Below are 16,552 nucleotides of genomic sequence, written 5' to 3' on the forward strand. Positions count from 1 at the left end.
TTTAAAAGTTGTAAACGTTCTAAGTAAGTGCTGGCAAACTCCGCCTAGCCCCAGGTTAGTTCTAGACGCCTCACACTACTGGAAAAGGCAGGCATTGTTTGGTTCGGATCGGCTTGTTTTTAGCGTTTTGATCCCAGTGACTATCAAGATCAAAGAATAAATTCACTTACCCGCTAATTTTTGTTGTTATTTCAGATCCAGGGAAAAAGAAAAAAGAGAAGTTTGGAAATCATGAAGAGCAACCGTCACAAGATAAGGGATCGTAAACTCCCGATGAAGACACAACTGGCTTTGACACAAGGTTGTAAACTACTCTAACTGAACACTCGACGATCATTCTCCCAACGTTTACTTTGGATCGTCACACCCTTATTTTATCCGTAGTACGATGTAGCTGGATGATAAGAAAAACGTATATCCACCTGTGTAGCTTATCATTGCAGAGATGGATGCTGTTAATCTCGTATTATGTGCACTGCTAGGTATTAATGTAAAATGTCAAATATTGGTAAACACTGTTAGATAGGAAGAAGGGCTTTTGTGTTATAAATGGCATAAGTCATGATGGAAAGCTACAAATTCACTCTGGAAATCAATATGTAATGAGGAAAAGCCTAAAATGAAAGAGCAGCCAATCTGTCATGTGTTAATATATTCTGGTTCATTTGGTAGTTATTGTCAGCAACTTGCCAGAAGTCTTTAGTAGTTCTTAATATCTTAGTGTGGCAGATCTTGTCTATTTTGCTACTCAATTTTAGTTACTCGTAATCCCAAGCAATCATCAGAAATTCTTGTGAGTTGAGGATAATGTCATTGAGAGGTAAACGTCGTTGTCGATACTTTCGCAAGTTATAGAAACAGTTTTAGTTGAATAGCTTAAGTAGTAGTAGTGACAGGTGTGGGGAGATTATAGTTCACGTTAGTTTATTCTAGTCGTCTTCGTGTTTGTTGTTGTAGAGACTTTCGTTTCGGTCGCATCAAACGGTTGTTGTAACAGTATTTGGAGCAGTGCTTGTATTTGCAGCCCTAGATATTACAGTTTTAGTTCTTGTAGTAGTAGTAGTAGTAGTAGTAGTAGTAGTAGTAGTAGTAGTAGTAGTAGTAGTAGTAGTAGTAGTAGTAGTAGTAGTAGCAGTAGCAGTACTAGCATCAGCAGCAGCAGCAGTAGTAGTAGCAGCAGCAGTAGTAGTAGTAGTAGCAGTAGCAGTAGCAGTAGCAGTAGCAGTAGCAGTAGTAGTAGTAGTAGTAGTAGTAGTAGTAGTAGTAGTAGTAGTAGTAGTAATGGTAACAGTAGCAGTACTAGCAACAGCAGCAGCAGAAGTAGTAGCAGCAGCAGTACTAGCAACAGCAGCAGCAGTAGTAGTAGCAGCAGCAGCAGCAGCAGCAGCAGCAGTAGTAGTAGTAGTAGTAGTAGTAGTAGTAGTAGTAGTAGTAGTAGTAGTAGTAGTAGTAGTAGTAGTAGTAGCAGCAGTAGTAGTAGCAAGAACGGATAAATCAGTGCTTGTGCTAAACGTTAGAGTAGTCGTACTCGTAGTAGTGATAATTAGTCTCTGTTAAGTGTTCTTAAGTTTGTAGTATTTTTGGTAGTTGCTGACAGTTTCTAACAGGGCGTGGCAGCAATGAAGAAAGGACTCGGAAAAGATGATCGTATTTTACAGAACACGAGTGGCTTGTTTCCATTCATCCCTTGCCATGTTATCTTGAAGCCCTTCAGATTTGGTGTCAATTTCTGACTATCTTGATGCGACACTGAAACGACTTTATCAAAGTAGGCCGTATGTTCCTTCCTTCTTCGTGTGAATTTTGTTCTTGGTATACAGAATGGAACGCGTATGCCAAATCTTGATACTACAGTTCTAAGGATATCTTGGCAATGATAACAAAAATTCGCCAAGGAACACAGCAAGACGCCAATATAGATTATGTTCGCTTCCGGCATTTTAAGGTTTATAAAACTATTTTTAAAAATAGTTGTTATTAACGGCATATCTGCGAAAAAAGCGGTAGAGATGAAAAATTCTTTCATACAAGCGTTATGTTTTTTGACTTGAACTGTTTTCTTGTTAGTCCTTTTATTGACAATTGAGACTAAAGAAATTGAAGTGCAGTTAAAATCCGACTAGGATTTGTGCAATCAGCTTTTTAATAACCAAGAATGATAGTTGTTTACATTACAAGATACACTTATGTTTCGGTCGTCGAAGATTTAACCTGTGTCCCTTGTCAGATAACTTTGAACAGCTCGTGTATCAACCGGACTGAAAGAGATGAACGAATGCAAAGTTGGATCATCCGCTTACAATTACGCTTACGCTATTCAAATCTTTGGAAAGAATATGGTGCACTATTAAGTTTTGCCTTTTCGGTTTAAATGCTAATTACCGGAAACGTTATATGCATGTGTTTTTATTTGTTTTCATTGTGCTACTAACACATTTTCTCTTTCCTATAATTAACGGGTAAATTATAATTTGCTTTAGCTTTTTTCGTAAAAAGGGTTATATTACTTACTGAAGATTGTTTACACGGCAGTCCTAGAGTGGCGCGTGACACATTGTTTAGGACACTAAGTGTCGTTATAATCCTTTTGTAAGAAACCGAATTGATTGTTTAACGTGCCTAACATAGCACATAAGGTTTCATAGAAGGCAACGCTGTTAATTCGATATTTTTTCTTAAAATAAAACTAAGGAGAGAGATTTAATATATACAGTCTGAGTGCTTGCTTTATTTAGCTTTCAAAGTAACTGCGATTTAGTGAAGAGAACATCTTTGATTTATACACAAAGACATCTTTAGTGGTAATCTTATAACAAGCTCGTAAGTGGTATTTATATCATAGAGAAGGGTGATAAGTGAAGCTGCATCAAAACATTACTTCATTGCCATTATGCGTTCTTATTGGGTTAGGTCATTTTTTTTTTACTATAAGCACAGCATGTTAATATAATTTATTGTGATTTTGGAACTGAGTTTGAGTCAACCGAATATATCGAAATATACCTTGTTCTCTTCGATGAATCGTAATTACCTTGAATGAGATGTTCAACTTTACTAAAAAAAAGAATTGGGTCATTTTTGCATTCGACGAACGTCACTGTGACTTTCATATGGGTGTCTTCCCACCAACTCCGCTCCCCCACCTCCCCCTCGGCACAAGCTTGTGTGCATTTATACCGTGATAAAGGGGCATTGTATCAGGAATATTGCTGCTTTGTTACGACAAAGAACGTGATTGATTTCAAAGCAACAAAAAGAAAAATTTTAAGCTACTTCCTGGAAGAATAAACGAATTTACCGTATCAGTTTTAGTCATAACACATATAGGGAATTATTCGGATATTGAACTTGCAGTTTATTTCCATCGTAGCCATCTGTACCATAAACAAGACGGATCATCGTGAAATCTTTGACACAACGCTAAGCCAATAGGCTTATCGTTATGTCAAAGATTATGCCATATAATCAAAAAATATGCCATATAATTCAATTTTTCAGGGTCGTTTTCAGGGCTGGCCTATTGAATCCATACCCTCTTTTACAGTTCGGAACAAAATGGTTAAACCATAAACCCATTTCAAACCTATCGTATACCAAAACGTCTCAATATCGCGAACTATACCCCTTAATTGGGACGGCACAAATTTATACAGATTATATAATGGAATACTTCTTCCGCTTCCCCTCGCCCAAGGAAGGAACGATACGATGGCTGGTGTATACTAGCCAAATTAAAGATATTCATTTGTCTAGTTACACCACGAAGTGAAACGGCCATAGCCCTTATGCAACACACCAAACGGTACGATGGAACCGTGTTCCTTGGTGGATTTGAATGGTCATACTAAAAGATGCTGGAGTGAAATAAATCGAAATTTCCTCGAGGAGTGAAGTGAAAGATCGAGTAATCCGCTTCGTAACTCCAGTGACAAATTAAATAAGTGGGGCGGGGAAAACAAGCTTCTATCACCCACTGATAACATATAAGTCAGAGAATGGGTTTACAAAGACAATATTTCCTTTAGAACAAGAAGACGGCAGCGTTTTATTAGTGAATATTGTCACAAAACGATTCAAAAACAAACGATAGAAACCATTAGGATCTCAAAGAAAACCTTATCAGTTTTAAGAAAGGAAAGCTATTCGAATCCACTACGTAAACATAGGCCTTATTTTGCGCTAGTTGAGATAGTACAATTGTAACAGGACTCCCAGCGCGATTGCAATCCCATTACTAGCCAATAAGATTCGAGAACTATGTAAAATATATGATAGTTACAGCCACACCGACTTTGTGGTTTAAGTACAATTGCTATTTCTACAACGCCGTGTGAACAGCGTTAGCTAATAGAAGAAAAAAATAGATAGATAATTATTCAGGAAGTGAGTTGTAGAGCATCGGCTCATTATTATTATTAAAGCGGTTTTCTATTGAGTGTCGAAAGCAATTTCGCGTTTTCTTTGGTTTTGCGTTACTACGCTCTGTGATTGGGTCACAAAACTCGCGCCACTTTCTCAACCAATGGCAATCCAAACACTGAAAAACCAACCGTGTTTTTACCGCACCCGTCTTCCTGCGCTTGGCGCTTGGCGACAGTTGCATGTATTTGCTTTTAATTCTGATTGCCTCGTTGTGCGTTTACATCTGTTACGATTGGCCAGAGAAATAACTTTGGTTTTACGACAATCAATTGTAAACCGCTCTATTATTATTATTATTATTATTATTATTATTATTATTATTATTATTATTATTATTATTATTATTATTATTGTTATTATTGGAGAGCCTAGTAAAAAAGACAATTTAAATGGTTTCGAACATGATGTAGATGTTTTATTGCTATTGTTCGTGGCCGTTTGAAGAGAACGATAGCTTTTGGTAGTGTAATAAAATCCAAACTATAGAGAAATAATAATAAAAATCACGAGCACAAAGTGATCTGATGCAACATTTAGTAATAAATATATTTTTCTTTTTTTTTTTTTGTTAATTTGTTTGTATCGGTACCCAGCTGCAGTGAAGTGAAAGCAACAACATACGATGTGTCTAACATAACAAAGCACCAAGCTGCAAGATGCTTGACCTCAAATTAAGAGACTCGTTGCGGGTTGGGAGCAGTTTGATGATCATCTCGAGGAACAGATAACCAATGCGTTCTTGATCTTACGTTATTATTTAACACGATACTTTTCAACATGAGCGGCCAAACAAGTAAAGTAATTGTGACTCTCAGAGAGGTCTATTCCTATCGTAGGCTTTAAATTATTGTTCCAGTTACATGCAAATGAAAACTACAGCGATATTAAATACCATCTGCATTATCTCCTACAATACTCATTCCGTTATTCCACTATAAAAAATAAATAATATTATGCAATTGATAAAACTGAAATCCTCTAAAAAAAAAACTAGACAAAACAGCGAAGTCTGTTGCGACTGCAACGGAGCGATCTTGTTTAGTTCAATGATAGACGCGATTTTGATCGCATAAGACTGATCCTCTTTAAGACCTTTTCGAACATCTGATATGCCGTTATCAAAAAGACGATCAAGAATCCAATTGGATAGTGTTCTAGTCGTCTGTCATTTCTATGTCATGAGATGGTATAAATTGTCCAACGCTTGAGAGTCACCCCCCTGGGGAAAAACGCTAGGCGGACTCTAGAAATGTTCTCGATTAAAAAAAAAACCCGATGATAAGTTGTCAAGTACAATCATGGCTCGGTAGACTTGGAGTAGTCCCACGGATAACACAAGAGCAGGCGAAAATCGTCTCGCGCAAGGAGAATATGACTCCGTGGGTACCCCCAAACCAATTTACGAGGAAAATTATCCTGTCTTTCCTCTTCAGTCGTATATGTACAGATCCACTCAGCCTTAAGCACGTGCGCGCGTGAAATCCCCCTTCTCCATGACGAGACTCAACGCACACGGCAATAAAGTTTTCTCTTCTCCAGCGTTTCAGAACTGGCAGACCAGAACCGGTCGTTTCACAAAATGCAGCAATTTGAAGGAATGATTATTAAAACAGGTTTTGTTCTCGCGCCTTTTGGATACGAGATCACTACAGCCAATGAAGCGCGAGCGGCATAATCTTCCTATAGCCAACTCGGTGCTAAGCGCCAAGATGGCTTTCTGCTTTCTCTCTCTTTTTTTTTTTTGCAAATGCTTTCTGCCTTCTCATATCCAACGCGCGCAAGTCTCCGAAAAAAATATTATAAGATGCACATGAGTCATATGTGAGTTTACACAAAATTGCGGTTTCGTTCACTGTTAACATTACGCTTTACAAACGAAAACAGGTGCGTACGGACGGGATGTTTTTTTTTACCGCGTCTCTGACACAAAGTAAAAGGTATAAATGTTTCTCAAAAATATTTTCCATTTTGTCTACATACTTTGCCAACACGTGCAGTATGTTTCTTTTTGTCAGGTGGGAGCAAATGTTGTTGTCAGCAATTGTTTTCAGTTTGTAATCCATATTAATGACTAACTTGACACGTAACTCTCAGACTGATAAGAAATCCGTTGTAAAGAGCGATTTGACGGTCCTCTTCAACGACGAAAAATGATGAAGTGCAAAGGCGTTTTGATAAAGCATAGAGAGAAGTACACGCAAAAGGTGAGTCCTATTTTACAAAGATTACTTAAGGTTTGTGTGGACGCTACAAACAAACCATGGACATGTTGCCGACTTAACACGTGCGTTGGCTCACCGGCTGCTTGTTGAAAACGTCAATTTAAACTCCTCGACTACTCAAAATGAATTAAGACTTGGTCTCGTTCTTAGCAGTACCCTTAAAGTCACTTCGAAAGTTGAAAGAACATACTGACTGTTCCGCTTTGTACAAAATTTTTCCGAGGCAATATTTTTAAACAGCCCCATACATTAATTTTACATATACTTTGCGACACAAAATGTAGTCACGTTTATTGTTTTTGGAAGAGGCTTAGTGTGACAATGGTGCATGTATAATTAATGTAACGAGCTGTACGGAAATCTTTCCTCTTACCGCCCTTTGCTGAATGGATGCCTCAGTTAAAAATTGAAATTTTCACAATTTGAAGCGTAGCTGGAAATTTTAGGCTTTCAGAATTTCTGACATGATAATTTGCATTTTCAGACGCCCTAATTCAGTAAATTGGAAGTAAAAATGTGAAGGCAGAAACCGAAAGAACAAACTGGGATTACATCAAAGGTAAGAACTTTGCGTCATCATGCAATCAAACCGCGGTGGTTTACCTTCAGGGGCCCGTTTCTCGAAAGACCCGGTAACTTATTGGGCCCGATAAGTATATTTTCAAATGTTTTTTCGCCGATTACACAGTGATTACAGGCATGGCACTTGGCCAATGTATTCATAGAGTTATAAGATTTAAACATTTAGTGCTCAAAGCTAACAAAAATTGACTTCTGTTAAAAACTTTTGTAACCAAAAACACTACCGGACCCGGTAAATTACCGAGACTTTCGAGAAACGGGCCCTAGGCCCGAGATCGACAAGAAACTTCCTCTGGTCGTTCTCCATATTTTTTCGTCTTTCATTAGAGTTCAATCGTCAAACAAGTCTGTTTGAGGATTAAGATATTTTTTTGGTGATCTCTACATTTATTCTCCCAACCTGCACGTTGGGTTTAGTGATCATGTAAAAAGGACAAATTCTCGGCAGAAAAACTACCCCTTTCGCATACCTTCCATTGACAGATAGTACTCTTTTCATATACCTTTCATTGGAAAATAGTGCCCTTTTCACAAACCTATTTAAGAACACTGCATCCCCTTTTTATCCCTTAGAATAAAGGCCTCCTTAAATACCTAACTGACAGATTTCACAAACTTTTCATATATTTTGACTCGTGAAATCCCTACCCTTTCACACACCTGAAGCTTAAAAAAGTAACCCTTTCGGGCGAAGCCTCCCAGTATAGGCCATTACAGGGAAAAACCCCGGGTCAATTAACCAGTCAAATTATGCTGCCCAATCAACGGCACTTTCACAGTAACTGTGTTCGGGGGTAATAATCCTCTGTTTCATTGCTCGTTGCTTCCAAATAATTCGCTAAATAATTAGAGGAGTACTTTCTAAAAATTATAGTGAAAAATCTTTCAATTTGGTCAATTCTGCGCTGAGCAATTATTTTAGAGACTTCGCTTGTGAATTAATTTACGCTTAAACTTTAACCAGGACATTCAAAAGGATTTTAGCAGCGAGTCTCTTTGAGACAAAAAATGTTCTTTTCTATTGCTCATTGCTTCAATTAGCTCATTGCTCATTAGCCAAATGATTAGACAATGGTTTCCTGAAGAGTATAGTAAAAGAATATTTTAATTTGGTCAATTCTACGTTCAGAATAGTTTACGAATATGCACGTCAATTAATTCAGCCGTCACCAATTTAACCCGCTCACTGAACTGCACAGCTTTAAGAGAAAGAGTCTTCAGGAAGAAAAATATTTGTTTTTATTTCTGGTTGCTTACAAACTCTTCGGAAAATGATTTGTCGATATCATAGGGAAACAATACTTTCAACTTTATCAAATTTACGCTAACATTTTTTTTAGCAAGTATCTCAATAAATTTATTTACGCGTAGAATAGAACCCGCGCAGTAACCGGAAATTTAATACTTTATATCTTCCACAATTTATATCTTCAATTTCATTTCTACTAGCTTCCCGCTAATTCGCTTAATGATAGCAGTAATCTTGCCTGAAGATTATAGTGAAACAGTATTTTAATTTGGTCAATTCTACGTTGAGAAACAGTTTTCCGAGTTTACCAGTCGGTTAATTCAGCCGTCATTTTATTCATTCGCAAACTGAACGGCACTTGAACAGTAACTCTCTTACGGAGTAAAAATCTTCGTTTATGTTGCTTGATGGTTACAAACATACCTCAAAATAATAAGAACATCCTTTTCTGAATATGATAGATAAAGAAATTTTTAGTTTAGTCAAATCTTCGCTGAGAAATAATTTTAGGGAGTACCTCAATAAATTCATTAACGCGTAAAATAGAATAGGCGGACTAAGCGGAAATTCAATACTTCATAGCTTGGACAATTTATACCTTCATGTCTGTTTCTTCTAGCTTCTAAATGATTCACTGAAAAATTAGAGGATATCTTTCTTAACATTATAGTAAAAAAATCTTTCAATTTTATCTATTCTGCATTGAGAAAGATTTTTTGTTAGTTCCCCAGTCAAATAATAGAGCCGTGAAATTTATGTTGCGCAGTGAACGGCACCACACAGTAACTGTGTTTTTGAGAGCTAAAATCTTATCTTTTTTTGCTCGTTGCTTGCAAATAACTCGTTAAATGATTAGAGGATTGTTTTCTTAAGATTACTGTGAAAGAAACTTTTAATTTGGTCAACCCTACGTTGAGAACAAGGTTTATTTAAATATGCAAGGCAATTAATTAACCAGTGAAATTAAGCTGCACAAACAACGGCACTTTCACAGTAAGTGTGTTCGGTAGAGAAAATCTTGTTTCACATCGCTCGTTCCTGTAAAATAATTCGCGAAATGATTAGAGGATTATTTTCTGAAATTAATAGGGGAAAAATCTTTTAATTTGGTCAATTTTACGCTGAGTAATAATTTTAGAGACTTCGCTTGTCAATTAATTTACGCTTTAACTTTAAACAGGACAGTCGACAGGAGTTTGGCAATGAGTCTCTTTGAGGCTAAACATATCGTTTTCTCTTGCTCATTGCTTCCAAATAATTTACTAAATGATTAGACAATGGTTTCCTGAAGAATATAGTAAAATAGTATTTTAATTTTTTCAATTCTACGCTCAGAAATAGTCTTCCGAATTTGCACGTCAGTTAATTCAGCCGTCACTAATTTAACCCGCGCACTGAACTGCACTTTAAGAATAAGTATCTTCAGGAGTAAAAATCTTGGTGTTTATTTCTGGTTGCTTACAAATTCTACGGAAAATGGTTAGAAGATCCTTTTTCCGATATGATAGTAAAAAAGCTTTTAATTTTATCAAATCTATGCTAAGAAAAAATTTTTAGTGAGTATCTCAATAAATTAATTTAAGCGTAGAATGAAACCCACGCAGTAACCGGAAATTCAATACTTCGTATCTTGCACAATTTATATCTTCAATCTCAGTTCTACTAGCTTGCCGCTAATTCGCTCAATAACAGTAGTGTTTTTGGCTGAAGATTATAGTGAAAGAATACTTTAATTGGGTCAATTCTACGTTGAGAAATAGTTTTCCGAGTTGACCGGTCAACTAATTCAGCCGTCATTAATTTCATCCGCATACTGAACGGAACAGTAACTCTTTTCAGGAGTAAAATTCTTCGTTTTTATTGATCTATGCTTACAAATAATTCTCAAAATGACAAGAACATCCTTTTCTAAATATGATAAAGAAAAACGTTTTTAATTTTGTCTAATCCTCGTTAAGAAATATTTTTAGGGAGTATCTCAATAAATTTATTTGCGCGTAAAATAGAACACGCGTGGTAAGCGAAAATTCAATATTTCATATCTTCCACAATTTCTATCTTCATGTTTGTTTTCTCTAGCTTCTAAATAAATCACAGAAATGATTAGAGGATCTCTCTCTCTCTCTCTCTCTCTCTCTCTCTCTCTCTCTAGATGAAAAGTGTGGCACTTTTTTTAACAATTTCTCTCTTTTGTCAAAACTTTAAGAAATTATCGTCGTTTCTCACGACACCTTCACTAAAAGTACAGCAAGGCACCTCGCATCTCCCATTAAAGGTTCCAATTCACAGCATTATTTGGCGTTTTTTTAGGATGCATTTTACATCAAAAAGGGTATGAAAGTGCCACAGTGAAGGGTAATGAACACAAAAGAAACGTAAAACTCAATTTTACCCGGAATGAATAGATAGATCAAAGGCCAGTAAATGCTGGTATATTCCCCCGCCCACCCCAATAATTTTACAAAAGGTTTTGTAGACTTGACCAGAAGTTGAGTTATGATGGTAAGAATTTTAACCGGTGTTCAAGTTTTCTGTTCGGGAAAAGGCCAAAAGTTTACATTTTTTATTTCAAAGAACGATAGTGTCTTTATTAATGAACGAAAAAATCTGAAACGGAGTTATGTTATAACCCTTCTATCTAGAATTATCGTCACCAAGTTAGAGCTTTGTAGCTTGGACCGTTTTGCCGTTATAACTATTTTTTTACAAGCATCTTTTGCCTCGAAGCCGCGTTTCAAAAGTGCCACAATTAGTAAAACGCAGCTAGAAATCGCGACTTAACGAGAATTCAACTGCTATTGCTCCAAATTTCCCATCCCTTGATCCAGATACTGTCTGATTATAGGTCTCCTTCTCCTCTTAAAGTCAAGGTTGCGGCTCTAAAGGTACTGATTACAATTAAGGAAATGTGCGCTAGCCTTCCATGAGTAGTTAACAACAAACAGGCTTTGGGTGTTTCAGTGCACACTGTCTTCGAAAGGGGGAGTTTAAATCATGTGTTTTTCCTTGCAATTGATTTTATAACATTACACAAATTAGTAGTCACTTCGTTTTACACAACACACTCACTACAACCCCAGCTCAAAGTACATTGCAAGTTTCAGTAATGTTTCATATTCACAGAACAACTGAATGAAGCTCTAGGCCAAATTATGAGGTGATTTGAATCAAATTCACGGCATAGTTCCCCTCCCTAAAAAGATCAAAGCTATAATCCTGCACAGAAAATGTTTCGTCGGTCCACTAAGTACACTGATGCTTTGTCATCACCCTGTGAAATGGGTGTCAAGTGCAAGACCGATGGGATTGTAACGATAGATGATACATTGACATGGCGCAAGCAAGCGCATACAGACGAAGTGAAAAGCACGACGTCGACCACAAAGCATACTTTTAGACTTGTGTTGAAGTACTTTTGCCATCTGTAATGTACTTGCGGGTGATGTTGTGGGTTGGCCTGTACCAATAAGGATGGATTCACTGTATTAGAAACTATGCACTGCGGTGCAGCCGGAATCAATCGTCCTTGGAACATGCCTAAACAAAAAAAGGTCTTGTACATAAGTAGGTGGGTTCCATTCGGCGATCGAACGGCAACTTTAATATAACAAATATGTATATATAATAACCAAATGCCGGATAGTAGGCCTAAGGAAACCCAGAGAAACAAAGAGAACAGGCATCATGCAACGAAGACACTCAAAGAGATGCACATGCCACAGTTCAATACCGTAAAGCCGCGGCCACACGAGCGATTTTTTGTTCGCGCAGGTGATGCAATTTTATTAAATTTTGTCGCTTCGCCAGCGTGAGAGGGTGGCTACACGAATGACGAATTCTAGCGAGTTTGACGACAAATTGAAAGCCGCGTGAATCGCATACTTCAAGAGACCTGGCGCTATAAACAGACATGGCGGACAGCCCTTTCGCAAGAGGATATTGTTTTATCGACTATTTGCATTCTTCTTCTTGACGATAAAAGGCAAACGAAGGAAGAAGAAAATTAAGAAAAGGTCAACGTGGGTCCGTCCGTGGCTCGCAAAGAGAAAGGAACAAGGACTTTACCATCAACTTCTGATCGATATTTCGTTGATATCCCGGCGTTTCCCGTGACGAGGCTTAGTTGCAGGGTGGCTACACGGGCGCTATCTCTACGATTTTGTCGCGAAAATTTCAATTCTGGCGACTTTTTTCTTGCAATTTTTTCACCTGTCGCGGCGCAAGTTCGAGGGGGGCTACAAGAGCAATTTTCATCTTGCGCTGGTGACGCGAAAAATTTGAAAACATCGCATCACCTGCGCGAGCAAAAAATCGCTTGTGTGACTGCACCTTAACTATATGAAGGATTCTATTGCCCGTAGAGTGTACATTTTGTGAAACATTTTATCAACCGAAATTGATAACCTTAACACAGCAGGGGAATGTTTTAAAGTTGCGAAAAAATCGAGTGCACTCCACATTCTGCATTTTTACATAACATCGTCACAAGCAATGTCATTGGGCTATACAAACCACACAGACCGTTTATATCACTAGCTCCTAATCCCATTAGTGGCATATTTGTAATGTTTTTATATTTGCAAAAAGTAACTATAGTAAGCATATTTTAATGGTTTTATCTCCGCAAAAAGAAGCTGTTATTTTTAGCTTTAATTTTCATTGTGTATTATCTTATCTTATCTTATCTTATCTTATCTTATCTTATCTTATCCCTGTTATCGTAATACTCTGTTAAAAGATGGATGAAAAGTTTGTTCAAGTTTCCCTTTGAGAATACAACAAACGGTTATTTGGCATTTTAACCGAATATTACACTGCACACTCCGCTGTAAGGATTTGCCGAGAGTCTTCGGCTCGCAGTGAACAAAAAAAAATAACATTGTACGCAGCAATCCTACAACAGTTCAAAACCTCACGTGCAATCGCCATCTTACTTAAGGGAATTGCCAATCCTGGACATATGGCCAACGCCAACTTATATCCACATGACAGTGACTAACTCGAAATCTCATAGGCTACTTTGGTTACTGTACACTATAATTACTGTTTATTCTAGTTAATGTCTATCTGTACTTTTATTTAGTAAAATTATATAGGGTCTAATATTTAGCTTTTCTGTAAACAGTGTGCAATAAATAAAATTGAAAAATAAATAAATAAATAATTAAGGGTGATTTCCGCCTTTTGTCACTGCGCGTGCATTCAGCGTCTTATAGGACTCCGAAGAAAATTTTTCGATTTTTTTTGTTGAGGACGTTTCTTATTAATTGAAGAGTATTTTTTCGTGGCTTATGCCAACTATGCGGGGAAAGAAGATATTATTAATAATGGATTACTTATTAAGAAGAGAGTTCTCGGCAGTGTAACGTTTAGACCAACACAAAGGAAACGTAGGAGAAAGATGAGGATACTTTACTTCCTGTACAACAGCGAGAGGAGATCTACCATGGGACAATAGCCTCCTGAGGTGTTTTTAACTCGTGAATGCGCGCATGTGCAATGAACGAGTGATAGCGATGGTGGGGTTTTCACTTGGTTGATTGGTTGGTTGGTGGGTTGTTAACTTTCAGGCATGCGCAGTGAATAAGTAATCGTAATGTAGCGGAATTAGAAATAGTAGTAGAAATTTTTGTTCGATTTGTGGTTTTATTTAGTTTTTGAAAGAATTGCAGTGTTTTAAATTCAATTAGGTGAAAAAAAGAGAAAATGTTTCCATTGCGCATCAGAATAATCTTATTCAATCTGTAGAGAATAACTTGACGATCATTTAGTGCAAGAAAGGAGATTTTTCGTTAAATCTGAGCAAAGTTATAAGTTTTTTCGTTTTTGCACAAAGTGTGGTGTCTTAAATTTAATTACAATACTTTATTATTAATAAGTGAAGTGTCGGCATGAACTTTGAATAAAAAGCACATGGAATTTTTTTAATCGGCGCATCAGAATAACCTTATTCAACGTTTAGGGAATAGGTTTACAATCATTTTAGGACAAGAATGGTTATTTCTCGTTACATGATCGGGCAAAGATATAATTTCTTTTAGCTTTCAAGGTAGTGTAGTGTCTTAATTTCAATTACTGATGTGTCATCTGCATTCACGAGTTGGCTCACAGAAGCCTTTGATTGTTCAGCTGTGTGCGGTCCAACCAAACCTAATTTTCAGGTTCACTGACTGAATTTAACAATGAGAACCGGTTGGGTACATTTTAAGCCCAGATTGCCAAGAAATGCCGGCTTCGTCCTAGTTCACGCAAGGTACCAAAATAGGCATAAAAAGAATTAATCGTCAACAGTTTTAATTCTGCAAAGGCATCCGCTCGTTACACAGTCCAGGGTTGCTGTGCTTAGTGCCAGGATTCTCTTTTCGCTGTTGTTTAGGGACTTGTTAAAAAGTATAGGGTGGGGTGGGCCGGAGCATTTGGAAATGTAGTGGATCAAAAAATTCATGGCCTACCCCCTCCCCTCCTTTTGGCACAAAACTGACTGACCCACCCCTAAATGAAGGTTGAAAATTACGTGACCCACCCTCTATTAAGCATGGATTATTTTTGTTGCAACGCAATCCAAGGAAATTATAAACCTCCGGCCTCGCTTCGCGAGGAATTAAGTTTAGCGAGGTACACGTAACGATACATCGCTATCACTGTCACTCCAACTGTTGCAAGCCACTTTTGCGAGAGGGATATTGTCATCATCGGCGGTATCACTCCCAGTTTCCTGCAGAACACAGTCTTTGCTTGCTTCTGAGCTGCTGAAACTCAATCCAGAGCCACTTCTGCCTTTGCCAGTGGATACACTGTCTATGGCTGCTGACAACCGAATGCGAGCTGACACTAAGGCAAGCTTGTTTTGCTTCTTTTTTTTTTCGTTTTCTTTTTCTTTTCGGTTGTCAGCTTGTGACGTTCGATATACAGATTAAGGACAGAAACGCTTTGCTTTCTCAGCAAATCCTTAATTAATTACAGAGGAATTTCTCCCACTCCACATCCTCATAGGTCAAGTTACTACCCTTTTCTGCTTTCTCCCTTCTTTCTATTTCTCTCTTTTGTTTCATCATGTTAAGGCAAGCAAGGTGATGGATGTGTTTTACTTTCAAAAACTGACGACCCACCCCCTCTCTGCCCCGGCTCACCCCACCCTATACTTTTTGACCAGTCCCTTAATGGCCATGGCTTATAAAATAGGAAAAAACTGTTCGGTCGGAAATGTTTGCCAGCTAGCTTCGTGAGAGACATTCGTTTCCGATACAAATCGTGCTTCGTAAATCGTAAATGTTAGGATTTTTTCCATAGAGCCAAAACATTTTCTTGCTTTCAAAAGGTCATTTGTCTGTTAGCTATCCAGAAAAACTTTAGGGGAGTGTCAAATATACACCGTATTACTCTTAAGGACGGTGCCTACTATTGTTACTGCGCATACGTTCTGCGCATCGCGAGATACTCAGGTTTCCTATGGGTGGTGCCTACTAATACACGAATGTTTTTGCGCGGTTTAAAGCTATACGGAGAAAGCAGAACTTACCAAATGCCTTTGGTATCTCAAAAGAAAATTGGGGGTAACCATGCATTTTTCAGAGAAAATTAAGCTGCAATTTAGGAAAAAATCCCATACATTGCATTTTATTTTGGCGCTTTTTAGAGATATTGTTACTTAATTATCTCTGAAAAACGTGTGGTTACCCCCAATTTTCTTTTTGGATTCCAATAGGCCTTGCTAAGATCTGCTTTTCCCGCATAGTCATAAACCGCACAAAAATGCTTCGGTATTAGTAGACACCGTCCTTAATACAGGATATTGAAAGAGAAACCCGGCCGCGCGTAACAGGACAGGGTACATAATATACAGGTTCTGGTTCCATTGTGTCACGGAAGAACTGTGCTATTCAAATATTTGGCGTACAAGAGTTCTAGGTTACAGTTCAATGTCTTCTACATTTCATTAAACGTTGCTGTTCAAAAAATTTGCTAGTGTTTGGTGGCTCTCTCGTTTTCTCTACATAATTCTACAACGGGCAACAAAACAATTTCCCGAGAAAATGCCATGAAAATTTATCTCGGAACTAAGGTAGTCTGATTTTCT

The 16,552-nt window shown here is 37.6% G+C and overlaps 1 protein-coding gene and 1 long non-coding RNA gene across 2 annotated transcripts in view; both read left to right on the top strand.

Moving 5' to 3' along the window:
* Positions 1–266, top strand: part of LOC146474561 (uncharacterized) — a 29,876-nt gene extending 29,610 nt beyond the window's left edge. Inside the window, exon 13 of the mRNA XM_085116936.1 lies at positions 196–266. Within this exon, the coding sequence (XP_084973062.1) occupies positions 196–266 (71 nt within the window). The remainder of the gene's footprint in view (positions 1–195) is intronic.
* A 5,993-nt stretch (positions 267–6,259) lies between these two features.
* The window catches only part of LOC146474562 (uncharacterized), a 23,007-nt gene continuing 12,714 nt past the window's right edge, over positions 6,260–16,552 (top strand). Inside the window, exons 1-2 of the long non-coding RNA XR_014866140.1 lie at positions 6,260–6,626; positions 7,129–7,203. This is a non-coding gene — a long non-coding RNA (uncharacterized LOC146474562). The remainder of the gene's footprint in view (positions 6,627–7,128; positions 7,204–16,552) is intronic.

Source organism: Pavona decussata, unplaced genomic scaffold, assembly GCF_977016875.1.
Source record: "Pavona decussata unplaced genomic scaffold, jaPavDecu1.1 SCAFFOLD_88, whole genome shotgun sequence".
Classification (NCBI taxonomy): domain Eukaryota; kingdom Metazoa; phylum Cnidaria; class Anthozoa; order Scleractinia; family Agariciidae; genus Pavona; species Pavona decussata.